The 23,678-nt window shown below is 57.2% G+C and overlaps 10 protein-coding genes across 10 annotated transcripts; 5 read left to right on the top strand and 5 right to left on the bottom strand.

Moving 5' to 3' along the window:
- Positions 1-940: 940 nt before the first annotated feature.
- Positions 941-2,511, bottom strand: CCMA1212_006052 (CCR4-NOT transcription complex subunit 7; the record flags this gene model as incomplete). The annotated part of the gene is made up of 2 exons (XM_073703293.1): positions 941-1,954; positions 2,056-2,511. 2 exons carry the CDS (start codon positions 2,509-2,511, stop codon positions 941-943), a joined length of 1,470 nt encoding a protein of 489 aa, XP_073558180.1.
- Positions 2,512-3,615: 1,104 nt separating this feature from the next.
- CCMA1212_006051 (uncharacterized protein) lies at positions 3,616-4,125 on the top strand (the record flags this gene model as incomplete). The annotated part of the gene is made up of 3 exons (XM_073703292.1): positions 3,616-3,623; positions 3,671-3,775; positions 3,957-4,125. The coding sequence occupies 3 exons, from the start codon at positions 3,616-3,618 to the stop codon at positions 4,123-4,125; spliced, it is 282 nt and encodes a 93-aa protein (XP_073558177.1).
- An 850-nt stretch (positions 4,126-4,975) lies between these two features.
- Positions 4,976-6,595, bottom strand: CCMA1212_006050 (uncharacterized protein; the record flags this gene model as incomplete). Its single annotated transcript, XM_073703291.1, has 1 exon — positions 4,976-6,595. One exon carries the CDS (start codon positions 6,593-6,595, stop codon positions 4,976-4,978), a length of 1,620 nt encoding a protein of 539 aa, XP_073558178.1.
- An 832-nt stretch (positions 6,596-7,427) lies between these two features.
- On the top strand, positions 7,428-7,712 carry CCMA1212_006049 (uncharacterized protein; the record flags this gene model as incomplete). The annotated part of the gene is made up of 1 exon (XM_073703290.1): positions 7,428-7,712. The coding sequence occupies one exon, from the start codon at positions 7,428-7,430 to the stop codon at positions 7,710-7,712; it is 285 nt and encodes a 94-aa protein (XP_073558459.1).
- A 1,780-nt stretch (positions 7,713-9,492) lies between these two features.
- On the bottom strand, positions 9,493-11,131 carry CCMA1212_006048 (uncharacterized protein; the record flags this gene model as incomplete). Its single annotated transcript, XM_073703289.1, has 2 exons — positions 9,493-10,300; positions 10,371-11,131. The coding sequence occupies 2 exons, from the start codon at positions 11,129-11,131 to the stop codon at positions 9,493-9,495; spliced, it is 1,569 nt and encodes a 522-aa protein (XP_073558458.1).
- A 755-nt stretch (positions 11,132-11,886) lies between these two features.
- On the top strand, positions 11,887-12,180 carry CCMA1212_006047 (uncharacterized protein; the record flags this gene model as incomplete). The annotated part of the gene is made up of 1 exon (XM_073703288.1): positions 11,887-12,180. The coding sequence occupies one exon, from the start codon at positions 11,887-11,889 to the stop codon at positions 12,178-12,180; it is 294 nt and encodes a 97-aa protein (XP_073558345.1).
- A 1,133-nt stretch (positions 12,181-13,313) lies between these two features.
- Positions 13,314-15,121, top strand: CCMA1212_006046 (DNA damage tolerance protein RHC31; the record flags this gene model as incomplete). The annotated part of the gene is made up of 2 exons (XM_073703287.1): positions 13,314-13,569; positions 13,629-15,121. 2 exons carry the CDS (start codon positions 13,314-13,316, stop codon positions 15,119-15,121), a joined length of 1,749 nt encoding a protein of 582 aa, XP_073558450.1.
- Positions 15,122-16,070: 949 nt separating this feature from the next.
- CCMA1212_006045 (uncharacterized protein) lies at positions 16,071-20,229 on the bottom strand (the record flags this gene model as incomplete). Its single annotated transcript, XM_073703286.1, has 4 exons — positions 16,071-16,624; positions 16,739-19,412; positions 19,555-19,650; positions 19,765-20,229. 4 exons carry the CDS (start codon positions 20,227-20,229, stop codon positions 16,071-16,073), a joined length of 3,789 nt encoding a protein of 1,262 aa, XP_073558453.1.
- A 59-nt stretch (positions 20,230-20,288) lies between these two features.
- CCMA1212_006043 (uncharacterized protein) lies at positions 20,289-22,013 on the bottom strand (the record flags this gene model as incomplete). The annotated part of the gene is made up of 4 exons (XM_073703284.1): positions 20,289-20,605; positions 20,715-21,064; positions 21,282-21,568; positions 21,780-22,013. 4 exons carry the CDS (start codon positions 22,011-22,013, stop codon positions 20,289-20,291), a joined length of 1,188 nt encoding a protein of 395 aa, XP_073558455.1.
- On the top strand, positions 21,146-21,461 carry CCMA1212_006044 (uncharacterized protein; the record flags this gene model as incomplete). The annotated part of the gene is made up of 2 exons (XM_073703285.1): positions 21,146-21,153; positions 21,251-21,461. 2 exons carry the CDS (start codon positions 21,146-21,148, stop codon positions 21,459-21,461), a joined length of 219 nt encoding a protein of 72 aa, XP_073558452.1.
- Positions 22,014-23,678: the final 1,665 nt, after the last annotated feature.

The following is a 23,678-nucleotide window of genomic DNA, read 5'->3' as shown; positions in this document are numbered from 1 at the left end:
CTTCATCTTCATTAGCCTGGTGTTAGTCAATTCCAACTTTTGATTATCCTTGATGATGTCTCCTTGATATATCCTCTTTGTGCTTTGCCTCTTTTCTTTTCTTTTCTTTTCTTTTCTTTCTTTCTTTCTTTCTTTCTTTTTTTCTTTTTTTCTTTCTTTTTTTTCTTCTCATCATTCTATACACCCCTTTCTTTCTTTTTTTCTTTTTTTCTTCCTTTTTTTTTTCTCTCATCATTCTATCCACCCCTTTCTTTCTTTCCTTTCCAACGTTGATGTAGCATACTAACACGGAAGATGAAAAGTATCCTGTCACCCATATAAGCACATCAAAGAGTCCAATGAAAATCTGCGTGATTCACGACAACAAAGAGGCAGCACGACAGTACATACGTAGTACCATTCATTCCTTCAAACCCCTCCCCCCAAAGATACAATACCATACAACCGGACACACAGAACTTGAAACAAAGTGGAAAAGAACATCAGAAACGTACAATATAGAATACACGTCCTTTCATACCTCCATCCATACACCATACATCTTTGGTCGCCCCCTATTCCATTGGCTGCCCGAGATCCAGCCGCTCACCATCTCAACGGAGTCAGGCAGACAGCATAGATAGAAACGCAAAAGGCAGTTCAAGCCATCACATTTTTTTTTTCTCTCAGGCGACAGCATAGAAGTAGCCTCTCTAAACTCCTTGTCCACCTCCCACCTCCATCTTCCCGACTACATGAGTTACAGCCAGCGAGCGAGCCAATGCTCCCCAGGCCAAAAAGAGTCACAGAAAAGACATGGGACGCAAGACCAGCAAAAAAATGTTTGTTATAAACACAGAGACCCCCCAAAAAAAAGAAGCGACTGGGATAGAAAAGATACGAGGAAGTAGCAGGGCTGTCGTTTTCAATAATTGGATGAGTGAGACGCCCAGGCAGAACCCTATCTGCCGTTCCCTCCAAATGCAAAGTTACCAAAGACGCCGCCTCCTCCGCCCGGGGTCATAGGCCCCATGTTGGGCAGCCCATTTGTGTTGTGGTTCTGCTGCGCCGGCGTAGTCGCCAGATGCGCGGTGCCCGTGTTGGGCGTGCTGGGCGTGTTGCCGTTCTGGTCGCCGCCCTGGCCCATCATGGACATGGGCAGCCCAATGTCGGGGATGCCCAGGCCCCAGACCTTGCCGAGGTGGTCGTCGGGGATCTCGCCGTTGAATATCCTGTCTCGCATCTGGAAGAACACCTTGCCCGTGAGCAGAGAGTCCGAGCCCGCCTGGTGAGCGGAGCCGATGCGCTTGATCTTGAGCGTCTCGGCAATGTTCTCCAGGCCCGACTTGTGCTCAAACTTTTGCAGAATCTCCGCGGTGCCGGGATCGCTGGGGGTGAGCATCCCCGAGTTGTGAAGCCTGATGGCGTGCTTCATCAGATGCTTCACGTCGTACGTCTTGGGAAAGTACAGCTTCATCTTGTGGTCAAAGTCCACCTCGTCATTCGGCAGAGGCGTGCAGATGAGCAGCTTTGTCAGATATCCAAAGTCGTAGCCGCCGTGGAAGGATATCCACCGGACGTTGTCGAAGCATACCAGGCCGGACGGTATCAGCAGGGAGGCGAACTGGTGGGGGTCGATGCCGTCACGCTCAAGCAAGTTAAAGTCGATGCCGGCCTGCTGAAGGGACTCGATCGACTTTTCGTTGTACATGTCGTCCTTGAGGGAGAACTTGAAGTTGAACTGCCATGAATAGGGAAACGGCCCCTGGCCAATGTGCCGCCTCGTCGCTGGGCTTAGGCCCAGCTCCGGGCCGGGCCGCGCCGGCGGTGTCTCGCCATCTTCGTTGAACAAGGTGATGCCGATCTGGATGACCTTGAGCATGTCCACGTTGGTCCGCAGACACTGGTAGTGATAGTCGCTCTTCCCCCTGAAACCGCCCATGGGTCTTGCTACGACGCCAGGGAATTCCGTGTCCTTTTTGTCTGGGTTTCAGCACAATTCATCCTCCAAAACAGCAAAAAACAACAGCATCATGGCAAAACAATGACTCGCAATGGCCTCGAACAAGAACTCACCATGGCTACATAGGGGTATTTGTCAATAATGTCTCTCAGCACGGCCATCTCCTCCTCGAGGTTGTGTTTCCAGACTTCGCGTATCCTGCCCTTGTTGGACTGCTGGGTCCGCATTGTGGGATGGTCCATCAAGGCGTTGTGCTGCACCTGGCCGCCGTGCTGCTGCTGCGGCTGCTGGAGGGCCGCTGCGGCCGCGGCGTTGGGCCCATGCGCAAAGCCCATCCTCGCGCTCTGGCTGCCGAATCCCGTGTCGGGGAAGCCGGCGGCGCCATTGAGGGCTGCGGCGTTGAACGAGTTGATGTTGTTGGGCGTGAAGGGGTTCAGCTGGGCGTTGGCATTGAGATACTGGTTGCCCAGAGGTCCTCCCTGTGGCTGGCCGTGAGAGGGAAAGCCGGGCTGGTGGAAAGGCGCGCCGACGCCGGGCCCACCGCCGAAGGCCCGGAGCTGTGGTGGCATGGGATGAGAGGCGGGCGGCGCTGGGATGTGCGGAGCGAGACGTGTCTGTGGCTGTGGCCTGTCGAAGTTGCGACTGGCTTTGGAGCCTATGAACCGGTTGGCGAGATGAGTGGGAGTGCCGGTCTGACTGACTCGAGGTCGAGGGAACCGAGGCGGGTGAGACCGGACGTCGATATCAGGGTGAGGAGGGGGAGCCGATGGAAAGTCCGGCGGGAGATGGAGCGGATACGGGCTCTCGGGAAGCAGTGCTTGCTCGACGACCCAGCGGTAGCAGTTGAGCGGATCTCGAGGCGTATGATCGACGGGGAGACGGCAATTTCTCCTCTTCCTGTTCGGATGCTTCCTGGGCGGCTTCTAACGTGACGTAGGGGGAGGATATCCTGAATCTGCACGGCCTGGTCCGAACATTGGGCACGAGGGCTGGAGGCGCACCGGGGAGCTGGTTCGCGCCGCGGCAGGTCCGCTGTCGGCCTCTCGAGCTCTGGTTGGCGACGGGAGCTGCGTTTCTTGTGTCCAAGAGAGCGTCCGGGGAGCGATGGGCGAGGGAGGCTGATGTCCTGGCAATGTGCTGGCTTTTTCTCCGCCTTGGCTGCGGTCCTCGATGCGGGATCGTTTGCGGTCTCGATTGTCCTCTTCGGGTGGTCGTTAATCGAATACTCCTTGTCGTTGGTTAGCGCTTCGTCAAAGGAGCCCCAGAGAGAGTGACGAGAACGAGGCGGATAATTACAGAAAGAGACGACAGAAACCAAAAGAAGAGACACGATCGCCAGTTGCAATTCCAGTCGTTCGCCTTTTCGAGGCTGGAGGAGGGTGACGGAAGCCACAGGCCAAAAAGCACCACTGGCAATAGCCGGAGATGGCCCGTGCACACCTTCTTGATACATAGTATGGTACTTGTACTTGGTGGACGGTACTTGTTCGGCTGCTGCATTAATCCGGCCGCTTCGTCTTGACCTGCTCGGACCAGCAGCTCGTCAATTGCGGGAACTTCCAGTCGAGAGGGCCGTTCACTCCAGCGGTCTTTTGTCGAGACATCACAACAGCTTCCAACCGGCACCATGCTTGCGACAAGGTAACTATGCGGATTGGGTCATTTCAGCGCCCATGAGGGAGTCGAGAACGAGTTGGCTGACTGTTTTCTGCGCGCCCCCTCCGGTAGAGCACTGCGAGTGGCCCACGGGTCCAAGCCCAACATCACCGGCTTCAACATGCGAGCCTTCAAAGAGGCCACCGGCCAGCCCCGATACGATCCCTGGGAGCGAGCGTTGGTCATCCCTTTCTAGCCCCATCCAATGCCATCCCTCTGGAAGCACCTCGATCACAAGCAGAAACAAACGAACAGACCTTGAAAGAAGAGATAGCGATGCTATGACGAGCAGAAAGCTAAAGGGAGGCAAAACGAAACAACAGTATGGAGGCTGACAATGTGAATCAAACGATTATAGCGAGGCATGGCGATACCACGGCACCTTTTCCAGGTGGAACCGCTTCAAGAGCGGCTTTCCCGGCCTGGGCATCGCGACGGTGGCCTTTGCCGGATACTGCACCTACGAGTACCTCTTCCTGAACGACGAGCACCACCACGGCGAGGGGCACGGCGAGGCGCACCACTAGACGGTTTATTCTGGGCGAGAAAGGGGGGCCGCTGGGGATGCTTTGCTTGGGGGAGAGAGCTGTATGAGAGGGGGGGTTATAGAGAGACGGGCGGAGAAGGAGAAAGAGGGAGAGAGAAAATGTATATATATACCTCTCTTGGAGGAGGGGAAACCTTTGTCAGATATGCGCTGGCACAGGAGTCAATTGAAAACATACACATCCAAATCACAAACATGATCAATTCGTCTATGGTATTGCCATGATGAACGCGCTCACCATTCAGACTATTCTCTCATCACAGAGTTCCATAAAGTCACAGTAGAGACAAACAAAGAGAACATCAAATCATTCAAAGTAGGAAAAAAAAAGCAATGTTTAATTCAATCATGTTTCCTATCATAATTCTACGTCTCTCATATAAAACGCTAGTTTTTCCATTCTTTGCTTTCGGGATATGCTCCGACAGCTGGGAGCTCCCTCCTTGCTTCCTTTTAAGAGCGCCCGTCCCCAGCTGACAATGCCTTCTACCGTATACACCGCGTAGGAACAACGAAGGAGAAGTGAAGCTAAAAAAAAGGGGGGGGGGGGTAGTGAGAGGGAGAAGAGAAGAGGTTGAAAAGGGGGGATAAAGATATCAATAGATGGAACAAGAAAATGAAAGTTGAGGTGAAAAAAACGAGAAAGATGTTGTCGTCATAAGGTAAGAAATCAAAGGAGACAAAACATGTCCGACTCCAAATGTCATGCCAGAACAACTGGTTTGATAACACCGGCTATTTGTTGAGAGAATAGGAGAAAAATACACCCAGACATGCCAAAAAAGAGAACTCGGATATGCAAAGAGGTCGTGAGTCACGTCGTGGTGATTTTATTGCCCGACGCCGTTGACGACGTCCAGCACCTCCTCGACGGCCACCTCGAGCTCGCTGACCCTCTCCTTGAGCGTCTTGTTCTCGGCTTTCAGGAGGCCCACCGTGTCCCAGGCGATGCTGGCGTCCTGGCCCTGGCAGTTGCGGCACCCGTTGATGTCCCTGTTGGGGTCCCCGGAGATGCCCTTGAACAGCTTCTGGAAGGTGGACATTTGCGGCGGCTGAGAGCTCCGGAGCACGCGAGCCGGGGCAACTCCTCCAAAGGTGGACGTCCTCGACGGCGGGCCAGGCGGTGCAGGGCTTTCTACATCGGATATGACGCTTAGCGCCGTAAGGGTAGGGCTGCGAGGGCGAGAGAAGATGCTGGCAGCTTCGACGCTATCTTCATCCGTCTCGAAGCTGAAGTCGGTCTTGGAAGTCTCACCGCTGCGCCTCCATCCTCGCTTGCGCTGTTGCTGGTCCTCCTCGACGCACAGGTCCTCAGATATCGATCCCTCCGACGGCGTCAGGAACTTGTCTCTGGCGTTTGCTCGCTCTTCCATCCGCAGCCTCTTCTCCTTGTTCAGCTCCTCCATCAGCGCCTGCATCACGCCCTCGGTGTCGGCCAGCTTCTGCGCCATGCCTTCCAGCTGCATCTTGAGGTGTCGCGTTCTCGTGTCGGCCTCGGCCTTTTCGTCGTCCTGCGCCTCCTTTTCCGCCATTAGCTCCTGGATCGTCTGCGCCTGGCGGTGGTAGGCGGCTTGAAACTTCTTCAGCAGGCCGGTTGCCGTCTGCTGCAGATTCTTGAACGCCGCCGGCGAGAAGGCCTGTCCCTCCGGCGGGGCGCCATTGGGGAAGAGCGACGCTTCGATGTTGAGGTTGAGGAGCTCGTCGTCGCTTTTCGGCACCACGATGGGCGCGGGGGCGAGCGCTTTCATGGCCGGCATCCTGGAGGCGATAAAGGAGAGGGCAGAACTGCGGACGGACGAGGGAGAGGAAGGGGAAGCGGCGGTGTTGCTGCTTCTGCTGCTGCTGCTGTCGTTTCGGCTCGACACGCGTCTATCCTGGCCGACTTCTCCAAGCGAGGTGCGACGCGTCGCTGAGGATGGCGGATCCTGAGTGTCTTGAGGGTGCAAAGAGAGTGGTGTCGAGACAACGATGGGCGATGGTTCGGGGGCTTGCCCGACTGGTAAAGGAATGTTGCTAGTGTTGCTGGTGGTCGCGTTGTTTGCGACGTCTGATCGGGACCTCGAGTGGCCTCTGGGAAGCTTGCTATTGTGCCTCGGCTTCAGAAACGGCGGCGTGTCTGGACGGCCAGCGTGGTCTTGATAGGAGATGGTGGTGGACTGGCGCAGAGGGCTGTGGTTCTTTGGAGGAGAGGCCGGTCCCACAGCGTACAGGGCGTCTCTTCGGTCGACGGAGAGGCGAGGATTGCTGGTGGCACGAGGCGTCGGGGCTGCTGTGAGTGTCGTCGCTGCTCGAGGTGTTGACGGGGAATCCGGGGCGAAGCTCAAGCTCGGTGAGAGAGGAGGCGTCTGAGTCTGCTGGCGCTGGCGCTGGCGCTCTTGCTGGGCCGGCTGGTGCTGGTGCTGGTGCTGGTGCTGGTACCCCTGGCCGGGGGTTGCAGTCGAGCTGCCCATTTGCCCGTTCAAGGGCCTTTGGCTGCGGTGTAGAGAGTCGGAGGGTGGAGAAGCGGACGGAAATATTGGGTCAGGCCAGCAGGTCAAGCAACCAGCCCCCCCAGTCGTTTTGCGATCGCTACCGATGCTAGTCGACTGTGCGTTGGCGTCTGTCTGGCTGAAGATTTTTCTTCGTTTTCCCTTTTTTTTTTTTTCTGCTGCTCAAGGTCGGTTCGAAATGGATGAAGAAAGATAAGAAGAGATCCTTCCTCGCTCTTGTTGTCCTACTGGATGGAGTGAGAGAATCTTCAATCAAGGGAATTTGGTGAGCTCCGTGGTGACGATGAGCTCAACCGGTCTACCAGGAACGAGACCCCGGTTCTCCTCTATTTTTCGAGGTACCTCTTCGAATCCGACAGTCGGCGCAACTCCGACAAGCGTGTCGATCCAGCCTGTCGAGAGTTATTCGCTCTTTTTGGGGCGTGTCGACGGGATGCTCTCCACTTGAGGCGCAATTCGCAATTCAGCAGGGCGAAAGGGCCGCGCAGACAAGAAGCGAATGTTCTGTATTACAGCAGCAGCACCGTACCTGAGTATGTCGGTACGAGTACGAGCCGTATGTATGCAGCAGCTGTATCGTGCCTCGACCGTGCGCAAGTGTGCGTGTGCGCGAGCGTGTGTGCCTGGCTGTGCCTGTATGCAAACCGTATGCAAACGTGCTCCATCCAAGTGTGCGGTTGATGCTAGCAGCAAGGTAGTCAGTCCAAGGGCCCTGGACCGAAGCTGCAGGTCGTCTGCAGGTTGCATGCACAGGATGCTGTGAACGGTGTAGCGGTCACGCACACGTCGCCTCATGCAGCGACGACTCCAGTCTTTTTTTGCTTGTTCCTTGGCGCCGCTTGTTCGACCGCCTCGACGAGTGTGGGCTCCTTGTCCCTTTTTCTCTTGCTTCCCCTCTTGTCCTCGGCGGGTGTATGCCGTTGCCTGTACTGTACAGTATGGTGGCTTCTGGTTGCCTCCAGCGACCAAAACAACGTGTGTTTCAGCGATCCGAGACGGCGAGATGGTCACTGCCCGCTGGCTCCAGTGCGAAGACGGTACCTGTCTGTCTCAGATGCGCTCGAGGCTCGGCATGTGAAGAGGCCGGGCTGGAATGGACTGCTGATACGCCGGACGTCAGCCAGTGGGCAGGGCGAGGCTAGAACTTGCGATCCGAAGCTTGATGCCGTCCTCGTACTGTAGGGGCTAGGCGGCGTGGACGGAGTACCTGCGAGCACGAAGCATGCGGTGTGCAGGTACACGTATCAACTCGTGCTGGTTTGTACGAGTTGTGCCGTGTATCACGCCCCAGGGACGGTGTCTTCCGTCTGCTTGTACTCGTTCCTTGCCTGGCCTGACATACAAGGACAGTCGGTGCTTCTGGCCTGTCCGTGGATCCGCGCACAGTCAGAACCGGTTGCGGCAAGTCGGTCAAGCAAGGCAGCACATACGTAAGCAAAGCGTAACAAGGGACAGCAGGAACCTAAGCGAAAGAGGCGGAAAGGGGAGCAAAGCCAAATATCAAGCACTTTGTGCTCGTATGACGGCTTCGTTGTGAAGCAATGCCGGTTGTCAAGGCAAAGAAACTGGGCTGAACAGTTGCAGGGCCAGGCGGTGGAAGAAACACGAACAGGGACAAGGACGCGAAGCAACGGATCTGCCTCTTGTCCGCATGTGCCTCCAATGACGGGGCACCGACGCAACGTGGCGGCCATGAGCGCTGCATGCAGCCATACTTTTGGTAGCAGGAGAGAAAATGTGATAGATGCGAGCGAGAATACCTGCACACACGTGCTATTACACGATAAGAACAGCCACTTTTTTTTTAAGTTTCAGTTGTTTTGCTGCATCACGACGGATGATCTGTTGGGGGTTGACTAGAGTATCCCCAGTGCGTGAGACCCCATGTCATTGAATCCACGCCTCAGTCTCGACGGGGTGGGATGAACGGTGGATTCGGGCACATACTGTCAATAAACTCACTCATAAATTATACGCAAGAAACAAAGACTCCTCAAGGCAACATTCATGGACTGAATCATCACAGCAACCACCATGGGTTGTCTGGTCAAACGAGGTGTGAGCAATCGTCGGCAGCTAATGTTGCATAATCAACTCCCATCCTCATCAGAGTTCGACATGTACAGCCCTGTGTTCTCTTTTCCATCATGGCCGTTGAAGCCTCACAAAGCCCATCGCCATTCATGTAAGGCAAGCACATCGTGTAGTGTCACTCGTAGACTACGCAAAACCAACATCTACAACTCATTTCAACCCAAAGCATTCTATATTTTAACAGACAACTGTCTCTGGTCATTTCCGTCGCCACCCTCGTCTATACACACCTTGCGATATGGGTACACTCAGGGAGCACAACGCTGGGATAACTGCCCAGTCAGAGAACAGAATGCCCTCCACTGAGCCTACCCATTAGTTATGATCGGTAGTTGGTACCTGATCGCAAAGAATATCCGAAACCCGGACGACCAAAGCGAGATGAAACAGCTGACGATAATACTATCAGTACCATGATCGAGGCCCAAATCCAAAACAGCACCCCAGCACCCCTTCGCCTTACAGAGCAGTTGCTCCAGCGTACAAATCAGATGAGGAATGCTCAAGAGAACGCCTTGAGTGTGAAGTCAGAAAAGTAGTACTTGCATGAAACCAGGAATAAAAACAAAAAGGCGGATCCCCGCGATATAACCTGCCAGCAAAAGTGTCCCTGCGCCCAAAATATGTCCTATACACTACCTTGACTACTACAAAAAGGTAGTTTCGCTTAAACCAAAATCAATGCGGCGTGTCCGCTTCAGCACATTTTACCAGTTTCACACCCCCATTTTTTTTTTTACATCCTGAGCACCTGGGAGCCGTGCTCATCGCAATTCAACCGAGGGAAAGTACCGCGGTCCGGCGAACCCTCGAGTGATGACCGACTGGACGTCGATGTTGCTCCCCGGGTCGTGGGAGGAGCTCCACATCTTGAGCAGGATGAAGCGGCCGGAAACGGGTGGATCGAACTTGATGGTGCACTTGCTCTTCTTCTTCTCAATGTAGAACCGTGCGTGAGGAGCGAGCAGCCGGCCGCCGACCGCACGGACGGCTTCCTGCGTGGCATTGGCGTGCGCATCCATTGCCTCGGACAGCGAGAAGCTGGGAGTGTGCTCGTCGCCTTCATCTCTCTGCCTGTGGATGATGTTGTGGCGGCGACTGTGGTGGAGAAGGAGGTCGTCCGAGGTATCCTGGGGGCTGAAAGGCATCACGATATCATCTGCGTCCGAATCGACGTTCTCAAAGGGGAGAGAGCCGATGCGGTTGGGCGTGTGGTGAAATCGTGACCCACCATAGCCGTCGTCATCGTCGTCCTCCTCGTCGCTGCACTCCGTGGTGACGCGGAAATCCGACGCTTCTCGAACGAACTCCTCGGGCATCTCAGGTAGTCGGCTCTCATCGTCATCTGGTCGATACACATAGGATCTCCTAGTCCTGGTGCTCGTGGTGCCGTCTACGTGGTGCTGAATGGATACGATGTGCCGAGGTTCTCGTTCAAGGACCAGTGCATTGTCCCCGTCTGCAGTCCGTGACCGCTGTCTCGATGACGGCGCATACTGGATCTGATATTGAGCCGTCCGGCTTAGCATGTCGTCCTGGTGCATGGTGATGAAGATCATGCCCTCTCGAACTCTGCAAACCGTGTTAGCACGATGCTGAATGCAGAAGAATGAAGAGAGCCGGGCGCCCGGTAGAAACGTACGGATGGGAAAAGTTGGTAGCGCACGGTGCTTTGATAATGAGCTCCTGCAGCGTAAAGACACTCCCGCCTTGGTGTTGCAGCACAATGTTGCATCTGTTCCCCTTGGTGCAGTAGACGGAGTTGTCGTCTTTGAGGATGTTCTCTGCCGCATACGAAGACTGGTTAGAGAACATGCCGCCGTCGCAGCTCACAATCTCCATCCGCAGCTGGCCCGGCTCTACCTGTCCATATCTGCCATAGCGAAAGGGCTTGATACCGCCAGAGCCGAGACGATCGGCGTCTAGCTTCCGGCGCTTGTTCCGGCGGTTGTCGTCTGGGAAGTCGTGGGAGCGGAGAGGCTGAGGGATGGTGGTGAGGGCGGATTGCGTCAGGTCCAGCAGCGCCCTCAGGTTGGTGTTTGCCTCGTCGAGAGATCGATCCAGCTCGTCAATGTTGGAGCCTCGGCCGTCTGCGGCAGGAGCATGCATACGAGGAAAGCGCCGCATAGACCAGCGGCCACCGTGATCCGGATATCGCTCACCCTCGCCGCGTGACGCCAGGCGGTCGTCGAGGTTTCGAATCCGCTCGGCCCTGCGGGCGGCCGTGGAAGAAGACCAATGAAAACGCGGTGGTGAACGGGGAGCCGCAGCGTCGCGGCCTCGTGGCGAGTTGAGGGTGCGCAGCGGAGGCAACGTCGACGGCGGAGACAGCGGAGGGAAGTCGGGCATTGACTCTCGCTGCCGCTGGTGCGGATTCGATCCCGAGCCCGACCACGACGACATGGTGGACAGTTGGTTGAGTCGTGCTTCGTGCTCGGACCCCGGCAATGACGTCGCCGCCAGTGAGGCAGCGCTGTATAGTCGGAGGGAGCGAGGTCTGAGGAATGTTCCTGCTCAGCGACGAGGACGGTGAAATGCCCAGGCAGGGCGTCGTGGTAGATGTAGTGCCGTCAACGATGGAACTGCACGGGTTGCTTGCTGTCGAGGTGGCGGCAGTCGCAATAGCACTGGGCAGGGCACCAGTTGGACGTCAGTTAGGCGGTGCTCAAGTGACCAGCGGACCGGGACTCCATAAATACCTTCTGCTAGAGTATATTGGGCACTCGACTCGGCCAATGCTACCAGCCACAGAGGCTAATCGTGGTGAGGGCACCTGATAGGTTGGGTGGACTAAGAGTAAGATGCGCGAGAGGGAACTGTGATCTCGTCAGGAACCGTTAGGTGACGGATATCTTAGGCAAAGCGTGCAAGGTAATATCAGCAGCAGCAGAGGAGGTAGAAGCTGAGGGAAGCGAAGGCAACAAAGAGAGGAAGAAGGGCTGGTTCTGCTCCAGTGAAGAAGAGCACAAGGCGCCACGGGGAGGCAGTCTTGACTCATGTGAGGGGAATCACGGCCTTGATCAGCTCATTGTCGCCGGCTTCTGTGGTTGCACCTCTTCCTTCTGGGGGGTCTCTGCCTGTCGCGCTTGCGGGCAGCACGGCTACGGGCCGGCCTCAGCTGCTCACTCGCACTCATTCGCTCGGGCACTCACTGGAAAATGAAGCCCGCAGGTGTCTGGCGGATGCAGTCGCGGAAGCAGAAGCAGAAGCAGAAGCAGGAGCAGGCGCAGGCAGAGATGGAAGTAGAGGCGAAAGGCAGAAGTCGAGTCAAGTTTTCGGTGACTCAAGGCTGGGCTCCCATCGACTGGGTGAGACAGGCGTCGACGGAGGTTGAAGAGAGGAGAGCACGGTTGGGACTACCTGGTAGAGATGGATTCCTATACGTCGCCGCCCTGAGGGAGCTGACAGGTGCACGCGGGGTCGCTTATTCTTTAGTGGGCAGCATGCGCTAATCCCGGCACTAACTCGCGCTGTTCCTCTCAACTGCCTTGCCTTGGCCGCTGAGGAGAGGGTTGGGGGCTCTTTTGCTGGCTGGCTGGGTTGAGTTGGCGGCGATGTAATAGTGCAGTAGCATCGTCGAGATCGGAGGGACAACAGGTTCAAATTGTCGGTGCAACATGAAGATGCAAGACGGCTTGACTCAGCCAATGAAGCTGTTGCATAGTCACGATGGGGCCGTTGAACTTGGGGGGGATATGGCATCTCCAGTTGATGGCTGCATCATATCCCCTCAGCTGGTGGAGCGATGCGGAGAGAGGTCCTCACTGTCGGATAGCTTGATATCACGGCAGACGGTTCGGTCACATGAAATTTGAACTCGAGGCTGAGGTGTGGATGTTCTAAATTACAGTATGAGAACTTTTCACTCATCTTCTGTATATGATATCGGATCTCAGCAGATCCCTTCTGCGTACGCTGTGAGAGACAACATGAAGGCGGCAGAGTTACCCGGGATATCAACCGGAGGCACTGTGCGCCAGCCTCGACGCCAACAAAAGCAAGAGGGAACGGTGAGACGAAGTGAGAAGACATGGAGACCAAAACAAGTTCATAGACCATAAAGAACATGCTTGATTCTCACATCGAGTGGACGTCTTAATAAGGACCGCTACAATGGGAGTGCACGAGTCGTGTCGTCCGGACCCACCGTTAACGGCTACCTCAAATTCCGGCACCGACGTCACCACACGAATGTACCTCTCCATCACACCAAACCCATGCCTAGCGCCGATTCTCCAGCCCATCACCGCTGCACGGCTACACGCAAGGCTACGCGCATCCGATCCGCCTTGATATCCATCTTCTTCTCCTGCACCTCTCCGATGGCCCAAAATCGCCGTCAACGGGACAACTGCATCGCTTTCTGACGCTGGCTGTGTGAATGCGTGTCTCTGAAGCGCTTCCTCCACCAAATCAAACACCCTGGGGTCCAATTCCACCCAACCGATTCCTCCTCTAACCTCTCTCCTTCATCTTCAACTCGTCAACTCGAGCGCAGCCTTGCCTCATCTCGACCTCGATCCCCATCACGATTCCCATCCGCTCAACCTCGCATCTCATAAGTCTCACGAAAAAAATCATCATCATGGACACTCAACCAAACAATGGCATCAGTGACGCCGCCGCAGCACCCATACCCAACACCAACGGCGGCGTTCCTGGCCTGAATCCTGATCTCGCTGTGCCAACCTCCATCCCACCCATGATGATGCCCGGCCAAGGCTTCATCCCAGACCAATCTCTCGCCACTACCGCCCTCCCAGACGCCTCATCCACGGCTCCCTTCATGTTCAGCAACGGTAACGGCAACGGCGCCCTCCCCGACAAGGCCATCACAGCAGGTAAAGTACCACCCCCCCCCCCTCTCATCTACCGCTCAAACAGCTCACGACTCTCGCAGATGAAATCGCCCTCTATGACCGCCAAATCCGCCTCTGGGGCATGGCCGCCCAGGCCAAGATCCAAAACGCAAACATCCTCCTCATCACCATCCGCGCCCTCGCCAACGAAATCGCAAAGAACCTCGTCCTTGCCGGCGTCGGCTCCCTCACCGTCCTCGACAGCGCCGCCGTCTCCGAGGCCGACCTGGGCGCGCAGTTCCTCCTCTCCGAGGTCGACAACCCCGTGGGCATGAACCGCGCCGAGGCCGCCAGCGCGGCCCTGCGCAAGCTCAACCCGCGCGTCCGGGTGCACGTCGACGCCGAGGGCGTCAAGGCCAAAGGCCCCAGCTACTTTGGCGCCTTCGACGTCGTCATCGCCACGGACCTCGACCCGGACTCGTTCAACCTCATCAACACGGCCACGCGCCTCAACGGCAAGGCCTTCTACGCCGCCGGCACGCACGGCATGTACGGCTTCATCTTCAGCGACCTCATCGAGCACGACTACGTCATCGAGCGCGACCTCGGCAACGTCGCCACCCAGCCGCGCCAGGAAACCCGCACGCGCTCCATCGTCAACGTCCAGACCACCAAGGAAGGGCCCAAGACGGTCGAGTCCGTCACCAAGCGCGAGCTCTACTCCACCTGGTTCCTCGCCAGCGACGTCGCCGGCCTGCCCGACGAGTACGCCAAGTCCAGGCGCCGCCTGCGCAGCGTCACCCCGGCCCTCTCGTGCCTGCGCGCCCTCTGGGAATTCATGCAGATCCAGGGCGGCCGCCTTCCCGGCACGCGCGAGGACCTCAAGCTCTTCACCCAGATCGCCACGCACAAGCACAAGGCCCTCAACCTCCCCAGCGAGACCCTGCGGCCCGAGTTCCTGCGCAGCTTCCTGCAGAACCTCGGCAGCGAGATCGCCCCCGTCACCGCCATCCTCGGCGGCCAGCTCGCCCAGGACGTCATCAACGTCCTCGGCCAGAAGCAGCAGCCCATCCAGAACATGGTCATCTTCGACGGCACCACCATGGAGGCCCCCATGTACCCTCTCCATCCCGAGGGCACCCTCGGCGCCAACCTCCTCTCCACCGGCGGCGGCGTCGTCGACCCCCTGACTGCTGCTGCTGCTGCTGCTGCTGCTCCTCCTCCTCCCCCCAACGGCAGCAGCGCCATGGTGGTGCCCCCCGAGATGACGTCCATGGGCCTCGACGCCTCCCCCGGCATGGTCGTCCCTCCGCTGCATCCTGCCACCGCCGCAGCCGCGCTTGCTCAGACGCAGGGCATGTCCATGGGCGTGGACTTGACGGCTCCCTCAACGAGCGCCGCCATGATGGCCCCTGTTGCGGCCACTCAACCTCCTTCCGACGCCAGCGCCCAACAAGTATCCGCGCAGACAACCGCGTCTTCAGCCGTACCTACCACGTCTTCAGCCGCGGAAACGCAGGCACAGGCACAAGGAAGCACATCCAATAACGCGACAGACGCATCACCTCAGACAAACACAATGAGCACACAGTGAGTTGCGACTGCTGCATTGCGTTTGCTTGAGTCGTGCACCTCGCCTTTTGGGAGCAAAATAATAAAACCGGAATCTAGATTAGGGGGGATTGAATGAGCTATAAATGATACAACACATAACAAGGGAACGAATTCAGGATGGATATAGCGGGCAATTTTCATGCATGTATCAAGCAACGCAGACAGGCGGAGGGAAGGAAACAAAAAAAGCAGGCGATATTACACCCATATCCTTTCATCCACAAGCCTGAATACACCGGAGAGGATAAAAGCAGGATGGGGGCATTTGTACGTTCAAGTAGCTCAGGATACGTTCATAGCTGGCATGCAGGGAGATACGCAGGCAAGCCGTTTGTATAAGCAATGTATGCAGATATCACACAAAATACATCATCACAGCCAACTTTTTCACTACACATTCACTAGAGGCGTTTAAAGATTGAGAGCACGAGTATATTGCATCGTCTCAAAGTACCGAATATCCCTAGAGGAGAGAAAGAGAAAACAATAAAGGGAAACCCCATAATTCGTCTCTCGATGGGAAATTCCAGGCGCAATCAGAACGCAGAGACCCAACTTCGTAAAGGGGTAAAAGGAAAAAAAGAAAATCTCAAACGCAATACCAAACACCCTTCCTTCTATCACAGCCATCATCGTGGCATCTAAGGTTCAACTTCCCTCCAGTTTTTGGTATCCTTCCCTTCCTTGTGCGACCAGCAGAAACTAAAAAAAGAAGTATAAAAAAACAAGAAAGAAAAAAATAGCAAGTAAAAAACCTGAGATCCCTATATTCTTAGTACAAAGAAACAGCAGAAAAGGAAAAGAGAAAAAAAGCCTAGTCCCGGCACTGCTGGCATCTCGTGGACGCACAAAGCCGTGTGCCGCAATGGCACCGCGACATGGTCTAGATACAGCAACTTGGCTGTCATCTTACGGGTCTCAAAGTGGTATCATGCGCCCTCCGCTGGGGGCTGAGGCTGGGCCTGAATGGTGGCTAGAGCAGCCCCTCTTCGAGCAGTCTGCTTCCTCGATGCCGCTCGATTTGGATTCCTTGGGCGACGGCGGGGGGTAGTTGATTGCGAAGGGGCAGCAGCGGCTGTAGGGGCGGGCGGCCTAGCCCTTCGTGGGCGAAGACGCGACGCCGTCAGGCCATTCTCAGAGGTCGAGGCATCAATAGGGCCTGTAACAACAGCTGACTCAGAAGGTGTTTGCTCAGAAAGCGCTGGCTGTGAAGGCGCTGGCTGTGAAGGCGCTGGCTGTGCTGACACTGGCTCTGCTGAAGCAGCGGCTGGCTCGAAGGAAACGGTGGAATTCTCGACAGAGGTCGGGGGAGTTGGGTCGAGCTCCATGTCCTGAGCCATTGTGCGCGGCCGAGCTGGAGTCGTGGTGCGCGGGAATAGAGGCGGGAGAGTGAGCGGCTCCGCAAAGCGAACAGACCAGTTGGGGTGAGGAGCTGTGGGATGAGGAGCCGTGGCTTGAGAGTTCACAGGGGCGCCCTGAGGCGCTGATTGACCGGGTGTTTCCAATCTCTATCTGGAATCATTCTGGTCAGTTCCGGCTTCGCCTGTGCCTTGCTGATTGGCTTTGCTCCGCTTCCGATGCTGGTTGACGTTCCAACCTCTAATTTGCGTCGGGCCAGACTTCGGAAGGGCAGCCGATGCTCCCGTCTCTTTGTGGTCGTATGGAATGGTCTTCAGCTCCGGCTTGCTTGACCACGTTCGGTGAGCAGGCACTGGGGCGGGCTGTAGTTTGCGATATTTGCCGGTTCCAGCATCGGAGGAGCCCGAGGGCGTGGACCGATGGCGGTGCATCGAGCCGGGGACCCCCTGGGGTGTCCCGGGAGGGCTCTGTCCCATGGGACCAGGCATTGGCTGGGGGTGGCCAAAGGTCGGCGAAGGCATCTGAGGCGCGTAGCTAGGGCCGGGGCCAGACGGTCCCATGTATGATTGCTGAGGCTGGGGGGCGGGCAGGATCCTGTCCTGTGCGAGTGTTGGCATAGGGGCCAGGGGCTCAGGAGCCGGGTAGGCATGGTGGTAGGGCCGTGGGGGGCCAGGGGGGCCGGGAGGGTAGTAGTTGTTCATGCCGTGAGGAGCCGGCCTCATCATTGGCTCACGCAGCATGTCGTCTTGGACAGGCTGAGAACGACCTCGAGGGGGCCGGAGAGGCGGCAGTGGCTGCGGCGGCAGTGGTTCGGCCGAGAAGGGCATCCTAGGAGGAGGAGGCTGTGGGTAATGCTGCTGGTGTTGGTGGTGCTGCGGCTGCTGCTGCTGCTGCTGCGGCGGCGGACCTTGTGCCTGTGCCATAGCCGGAGATGGAGGGGGGAGCTGAGCCGGCGGAGGCGGGGGCTGTTGAGACCAGTAGCCATGAGAGTATGGCGTGCCGGGCCCCGGAGCCGGGGGAGCCTGTGCTTGGATCAAAGCCGGCGACGGAGCGGGCGCGGGAGCTAGAGCGGCCGGCGGAGCGGGAGGAGCCTGCTGAGACCAGTAATGAGCATAACCCGTGGCGGCTACTGGAGTAGGGGGAGCCTGCACTGGCGCCGACGCTGGGGCGAGCATGGTACCTTCAGGGCCATAGTGTGCCATACGGCCACCTGCGTAGAGCGGGTCGATCGGTCGAATAGGCCCCATGGGCACGTCTCGAGGAGGCTCGGGCATGGCATAGCCGTTGTAGGTGTAGTATGCCTGGTGCTGCTCCTGAGCAGGCTCGACGGGGACATGCTGCGCGTTGATGGGGACTTGGCTCGACGGAGGAGCAACGGGTGGCACATCCTCGCGACGGACCCTCGGCTCGGATTCCGCCTCTGGGGCTGCCACATGAGGAGTCTGTGCCTTGGCGGTAGCGCCCTCGGGCTCTTCCAGACGAGTCTCGACGTTGCACAGCTCAGCAAGGAAGTTGAGGTTGAGGCTGTTTGTCTCGGCAGCAGGCGCCGGGGCAGGTTTCGAATCCGTGAAGACATCTCTAATGGCATCATATCTTGTGGCCTTTGGGGCAGGCGGCGGCACAGCTCGGGTGCTCAGCTCGGCCTCGACAAACGCAGTCGCATAAGTAAGGACGGACATGGCGGCAAGGCCACCTTGCTGGGGCGGCTCGGCGAGCTCCTCCTCTGTGGAGACCTGCTCGTCTGTCTCGGGCGAGGTCTCGACGGCCTCGGGGATGGATTCGAGCTCCTTGGCGGCTGTGCCCAGAGATCGGCTGCGAAGTTCCTCCTCGGTGGGCAGGTACTCGGTGACGGCGACGTCGTCGAGGGGGATGGATTGCAGCTTGCAGAAACGCCGCATGGCGGCATTCACCTTCACCCTCACCGGCTCATCAACCACGCGACGATCATTAGTCGTGCGCTGGAAGGAGCGAGAGGCGTGGGAGATGCGGCCAGAAGGCTCGGCGATGAACACGACCGGCTTTCCGGGCATGACGTACGGCTTGGTCGGCTCTTGCGCGTTGGTGCTGGTGGGCAGGAAGACGCCGAAGCGGGGATGGAGGCCATGCTTCTCGACGAGCTCCTGGTCGAAGTCGGCTGGAGTGGTGTTGGAGTAGTCGTAGCCATTGCACCAGTAGTCAAAGTGCATGCCGTTGCTGTCCGGCGTGTCGAGGTATTTGCCTCGCTTGGCGTGCGTGTGGCCCTTGGAAGAGTCGTTGGTGCTGTCACGGAAGCCAATCTCATGCTCTTCAAACGTGAAGAGTCGGGGGACGACAAGGCGGCTGTTAGCGCCCCTCTCCTTCGCCGAGGGCTTCTGGTTGTACATGCGGCAGCCGTACTCGTCAGGATCCGAGATGTTCTTGGGCAGGGGAGGGCTTCTTTCATGAGCCCCGAGCTTGCTATCGGATCTGGCGACAACAACAGGGGTGACGCCATTGGGAGCAATGACGGGCTCGGGAGTGACAGGACCAGAATCTTCCTCCACAGGGGCACCGTCGGTGTGAGACGCAATCTCCGTGGCCAAAAGACCCTTGGCGGGAGTGATGGGGGTGGTGGGCAGGGGCTGGCTTTCAAAGTTGCTGCGAGTCGTCTTCTTGACAGTGGGCTGGCCGTCGGGCTGATCTTGGGCGCGGCGCTTGGCACCACCTCGGGCACGGCCGCCTCTTCCTCCTCGAGTGCCAGAAGCAGCCGCAGCCGCAGCCGCAGCCGCGGCGGTGGCAGCCTCGGCATCGCGGGCTCTTTGCCACATCTCAGTGCCCTCGACGCGCGAGGGATAAGGGACAAGGTGGCCATCCTTGTAGGATTCATAGATGCCAAACTCAGTGTCGAACTGGTGATCAGTAATGACCTTGTACTCATACTGGTCATCGGAAATCTGGAGGCATCACCGTGTCAGCAGCAGCGTCTTGACGAAGGGCCGGGACGAGGCTGAAATAGGCTAGGAGGGCGGAAGCCAAGGGGGGTTTGTCGATCAGGGCATGGCAGGGCATGACTAATAAGACAGCCAAGATACTTACGTCGACTGGGAGATCCTTTGAGCGTAGCGCACCAATGATGCGAACACGGTTCAAATGGCCATCAATGAACCGGTCTGCAAGGTCTTCATAACCAAGCTGCGAGGGGAAGATTTGTCAGTCATGAAGAAATCAAAGTTGGATGGGAGGACAAGCGAGGAAGTCACACAGGGTTTGCTTCGATGAATAGGGTCGATAGAAGGAGAGACGTACCTGAAATTCCTGCTCCGTGACATAGACGGAGGAGTCGTAAGTCTCTTTGGCGAGTTGCGTCTTGGCCTGGAACTGGCGTTCGAAGAGAGCAAGCTTCTGATCAAGGCGGTCGTTGAGCTCGCCGGTAGCCTCGTAATCATCGAGGTCAAAGTTGCGCAGGACGTCGTCGATGGACCGATCGGCCAGCTCCTGCAGGGCGGTCTTGATGGCATATGCGACGGTCTGGTAGGTGGCCTTGAGATCTCTCTGGCGTTCATAGGCGGCCTGGACGCGAGAGTCGGCGAAGCTCTTGGCTCTGCCTCTGCGAGTGCCACCGCGGCCAGACTTGTTGTTTGCTGCTTTGGCGACGCCTGCAGCAGCGTTGTTGGAGGCGCCTCTGCCGCCTCGGCCTCGACCAGCCCGGCCACCGCGCCCACCTCGGCCACGGCCACGGGCGGCGGGTTCCCGCTCGTTCTCAGCAGCCATGGCGAGAGACGAGAGAGAGAGAGAGAGAGAGATGGCGACTGAGTGAGAGAGGGGAGGATTTACGGGGTCTGGGGTTGGGAGTAGGGGTACAGAAAGGGTGCAGGAACAGGCGTGGAATGGGTGTAGAAAAAGATGTCAGTGTAGAGCCGGGGTTGAGGCCAGCCAGGTGAGTAAGCTAGGAACAAAAAGAGCACGCGCGCCGCGGTGCCGAACAAAGATTGATCAACGACGACGAAGGTGCGAAAAGGAGGGAACGAAGAAAGAGCAGGCTGGAAGAAGTCAAAGACAGCCTGGTCGTAGATGGGGAAGAAGAAGAAGGGGAGGAAGAAGAGGTTGACGACGACGAAGAAGAAGAAGAAGAGCTGCTTGTGTTGTGCTGATAAAGTGAGTGAAAGGTAAGGTGAGTTTAGGGACAGCCGTCACAAACAGTGTTTGAAGGGAAAAAAGGGCCTTGCTGGCGGTGCTGTAACCTTGGGCCGGCGCACAGGGTACCGAGTACGTGCAGCAGACGCCGCTAAGGCTGGGGGGTACCGCAGCAGGTACCGCGCACAGTGCGGCTCCTTGGGGGAACCTTAAAAGTGAAGAGAAGCTGACGCTGAGCTGACTCCGATCTGTGCTGCCGCTTGTACTGCCATAGGCTGGCGATGAAAGAAACTCGTCGTCTGATCCTTTGGCGAGAGCTGGCTCACGTCTCAGCAACAATAGCTGAGAGACGGTGGTTGAGGCTCCTGAGGCGGCGGCGGAACAATCAGACACCCAGCAGGCGGGCTGAGGTTGAAAGAAGCGAGAGCGCAGGGCAAGCAGGGTGAGCACAATGTCAGTCAGAGGACCCGGACTGAGGATGTGTGAGTGTCTCTCCGTCTGTCTCTGGTTCAGAAGAAACGGGGGGACTGGCTGCAATATAAAGCAAAGGCCGATGATTAGGTACGGACTGGAATCAGAAACGAAAAAGAATCGTGTGTTTGGTGCTTGGTGCTGGTGCTTTGGTGCGGCCAGCCAGTCCCTTTTCTGGGCCCCTCAGCCTTGGCCCCGGCCCAACCGCCCGCTCGCACTGGGAGGCGCCGCCGCGACGAGGGTCACTCCACGGTACCGAGAACCTCGCCCAGCAGCCTCGCAGCGCAGCGCAGGACCTGCCAGCGACTTGGCGGCGCGGCGCCCAGGCACGGCCAGCTAGGCCCGATTGGGACGCAATGGCCTTCCTCCGGGCGCTCTGGTTGGCGCGGACGAGGTGAATCTCCGGCTGCCGCGCTGGGGTGGGTCGCTGGGGGTGGGAAGGGGAGCAGCGGTGGCAGCAGGTACCGGTGACTTGCAGGGGACAGGCGAGGAGAGACGAGAACGGCTCTTCACCGCACAGTGGAGCAGCGATTTGCGAAGTTTGGGATCAAAGGCGCTCTCGCTTTGTGGACGAGAAATCGCGGGAAAGGGCAGGGCGAGTGGCTGAACTGCCCGGGAGGGACTACGGTCTACTCCAAGCTTTGATGCTGTGGGAGCGAAAGTTGTTGAGCCTTGAAGTCTCTACTAAATTGCCAAGGTAGTCGGTATTTGCTCACGATGGCTACGTGGACGTGTGGCGAAACGTGGTTGAACATGGTAGCAGAGCGGAGGGCTTCAAGTTGGACAATGGGAATGGGAATAATGTGCCCTACGGACTCTTCAGGCTTGACATAGCTGCCATAGTCGTAAAGTCCGTTTCTTTTAGTGATTGTCGCCGTATTGCTTGTTCCTCTCGAGAGGGGAAGCCTTGACGTTTCCTCTGGTACCGAGCAGCCAGATTCATCCTCCATCAAACGGCACACGGGCACCGGACAGCTAAGGCGTGATGTCACTCCCAACAAGGCATCTCCATCTGATACGTGTACAAAGTCTCCTACCTACGGTACACATCGTTCCATCTCGTCGACCAGCAGAGAGAATCCCGGACAGATGCCGCGGCCATAGAGCGTTCATCCATCCATGTGTCCAGCAGAAACACGCCATGGTGCAGCTGTAGGCGAGCAAGCCAATGCAAGTGGCGGCACGCCAGATTGCCAAGTGCTCGCCTGGCCGCGTACCTAGTCCCCTGCTGCACGTTGGGCACGATACATTGCGCCTCCCATCTGCAGGGCAAAGCCTGATGCCCGCTTGTCCCTTTGGACCACGGCCACAGTGTGTGTGTGAGAGAGAGAGAAGGTACTTGCGGTGCTATTCTGGGTCGATATCTCGCAAGCCGCAAAATCCCCAGGAGAGCGACCTGATGAAGCTGCGCAACGCATGGAAACAAAGCAGAGAATGAGGTGCGTGCCTGGCGGAACAAAACGTGACATCGAGCTCACCTTTCGTCTTCTTCTGGCTGAACCACTACCTGCTGCAGGTAAGAAGCAGGGCGCCTGAGATGATAAACGCACGTGCAGTGATGCGTCACGCTGCCCTCGTAGGAGCGACCACTAGTGCTGAAGGTCTCAGACACATGCTTCATTGGAGAGGGAAAAGAAAGAAGAAAAAGAGAGAAATCAAAGAAGCCTAAGAATGCTCGCGAATTTCTGATGATCTGGCGCAATGATGGATCTCGATCTTGATCTCACCGGTTTCTCTCTCCCTCTCTCTCCCTCCGTCTCTCTCTCTCTCTCTCTCTCTCTCTCTCTCTCTCTCTGTCTCTTCTCTCTCTCTCTCTTCTCTCTCCCTCTCCCCCTCCCTGTGTGAGATGCTCGGCCGTGTCCCGTGACAAGGCTGTTTTGCTTTGCAGCACAGCAGGTACGTACTTTACAATCGTCGCGGCAAACAGGTCCGCCGTCCCCACCAGCCCGAAATTGCCTCTTTGGGCCGATAGCAGCCAAGGGATTTAAACGGGCGACGGACAAGGCACTGCTAGCTGCGCTTCGGTTAGTGGGCGAGGATCATCTTCAGCGCGTTGCTTTGTCCCGTCCACTTGCATTCCATTAATACCCAAGGCAGAATGTTTGCGACAGTGACGTTGACTCCTCGTTTTAATTCTGATAATCAATTCTTTACCACAATATAGATCCATGCACTTCCCTCACAAACTCGCACCCATCCGCCCACCGCAACCCGCGACCGACCGCCATCTGCAGCAGCCGCTGTAGTGTAGGTACATACATGCTCGTACGCACAGGCACTCACGTATTACGTGCCTTGTCCTGTAAGCGCAGGTGCTCCGCAAAAAACCGTGTTAGACAGGCTCCAGCTCCAGCTCCAGCTTCTCGATTCCTGATCCCAGATTTTAGCGCCGCTCAACTGGACACGGCCCCTAAACCGATTGCGCTTTTCGGGCCTCTGCCGCTGTAAGCCTCGTCGCTGATTGGCTGCGTCGCCCTCGTCCGCTGCCGCCATCCCGCCCGATTAGTTGCACGTGAGATCTGCCTTTTCTGTGCTTGTGCCAGCGTTCCTTTTTTTTTCCCTCGTCGCTTTTACCTTTTCCGTAGACTTTGGGGCTACGACGCCATAAAAGTGGT

This window comes from Trichoderma ghanense (assembly GCF_004382785.1).
Source record: "Trichoderma ghanense strain CCMA-1212 chromosome Unknown scaffold_6, whole genome shotgun sequence".
Taxonomy (NCBI): Eukaryota; Fungi; Ascomycota; class Sordariomycetes; order Hypocreales; family Hypocreaceae; genus Trichoderma; species Trichoderma ghanense.
This window is presented reverse-complemented; position numbering and strand designations above follow the sequence as displayed.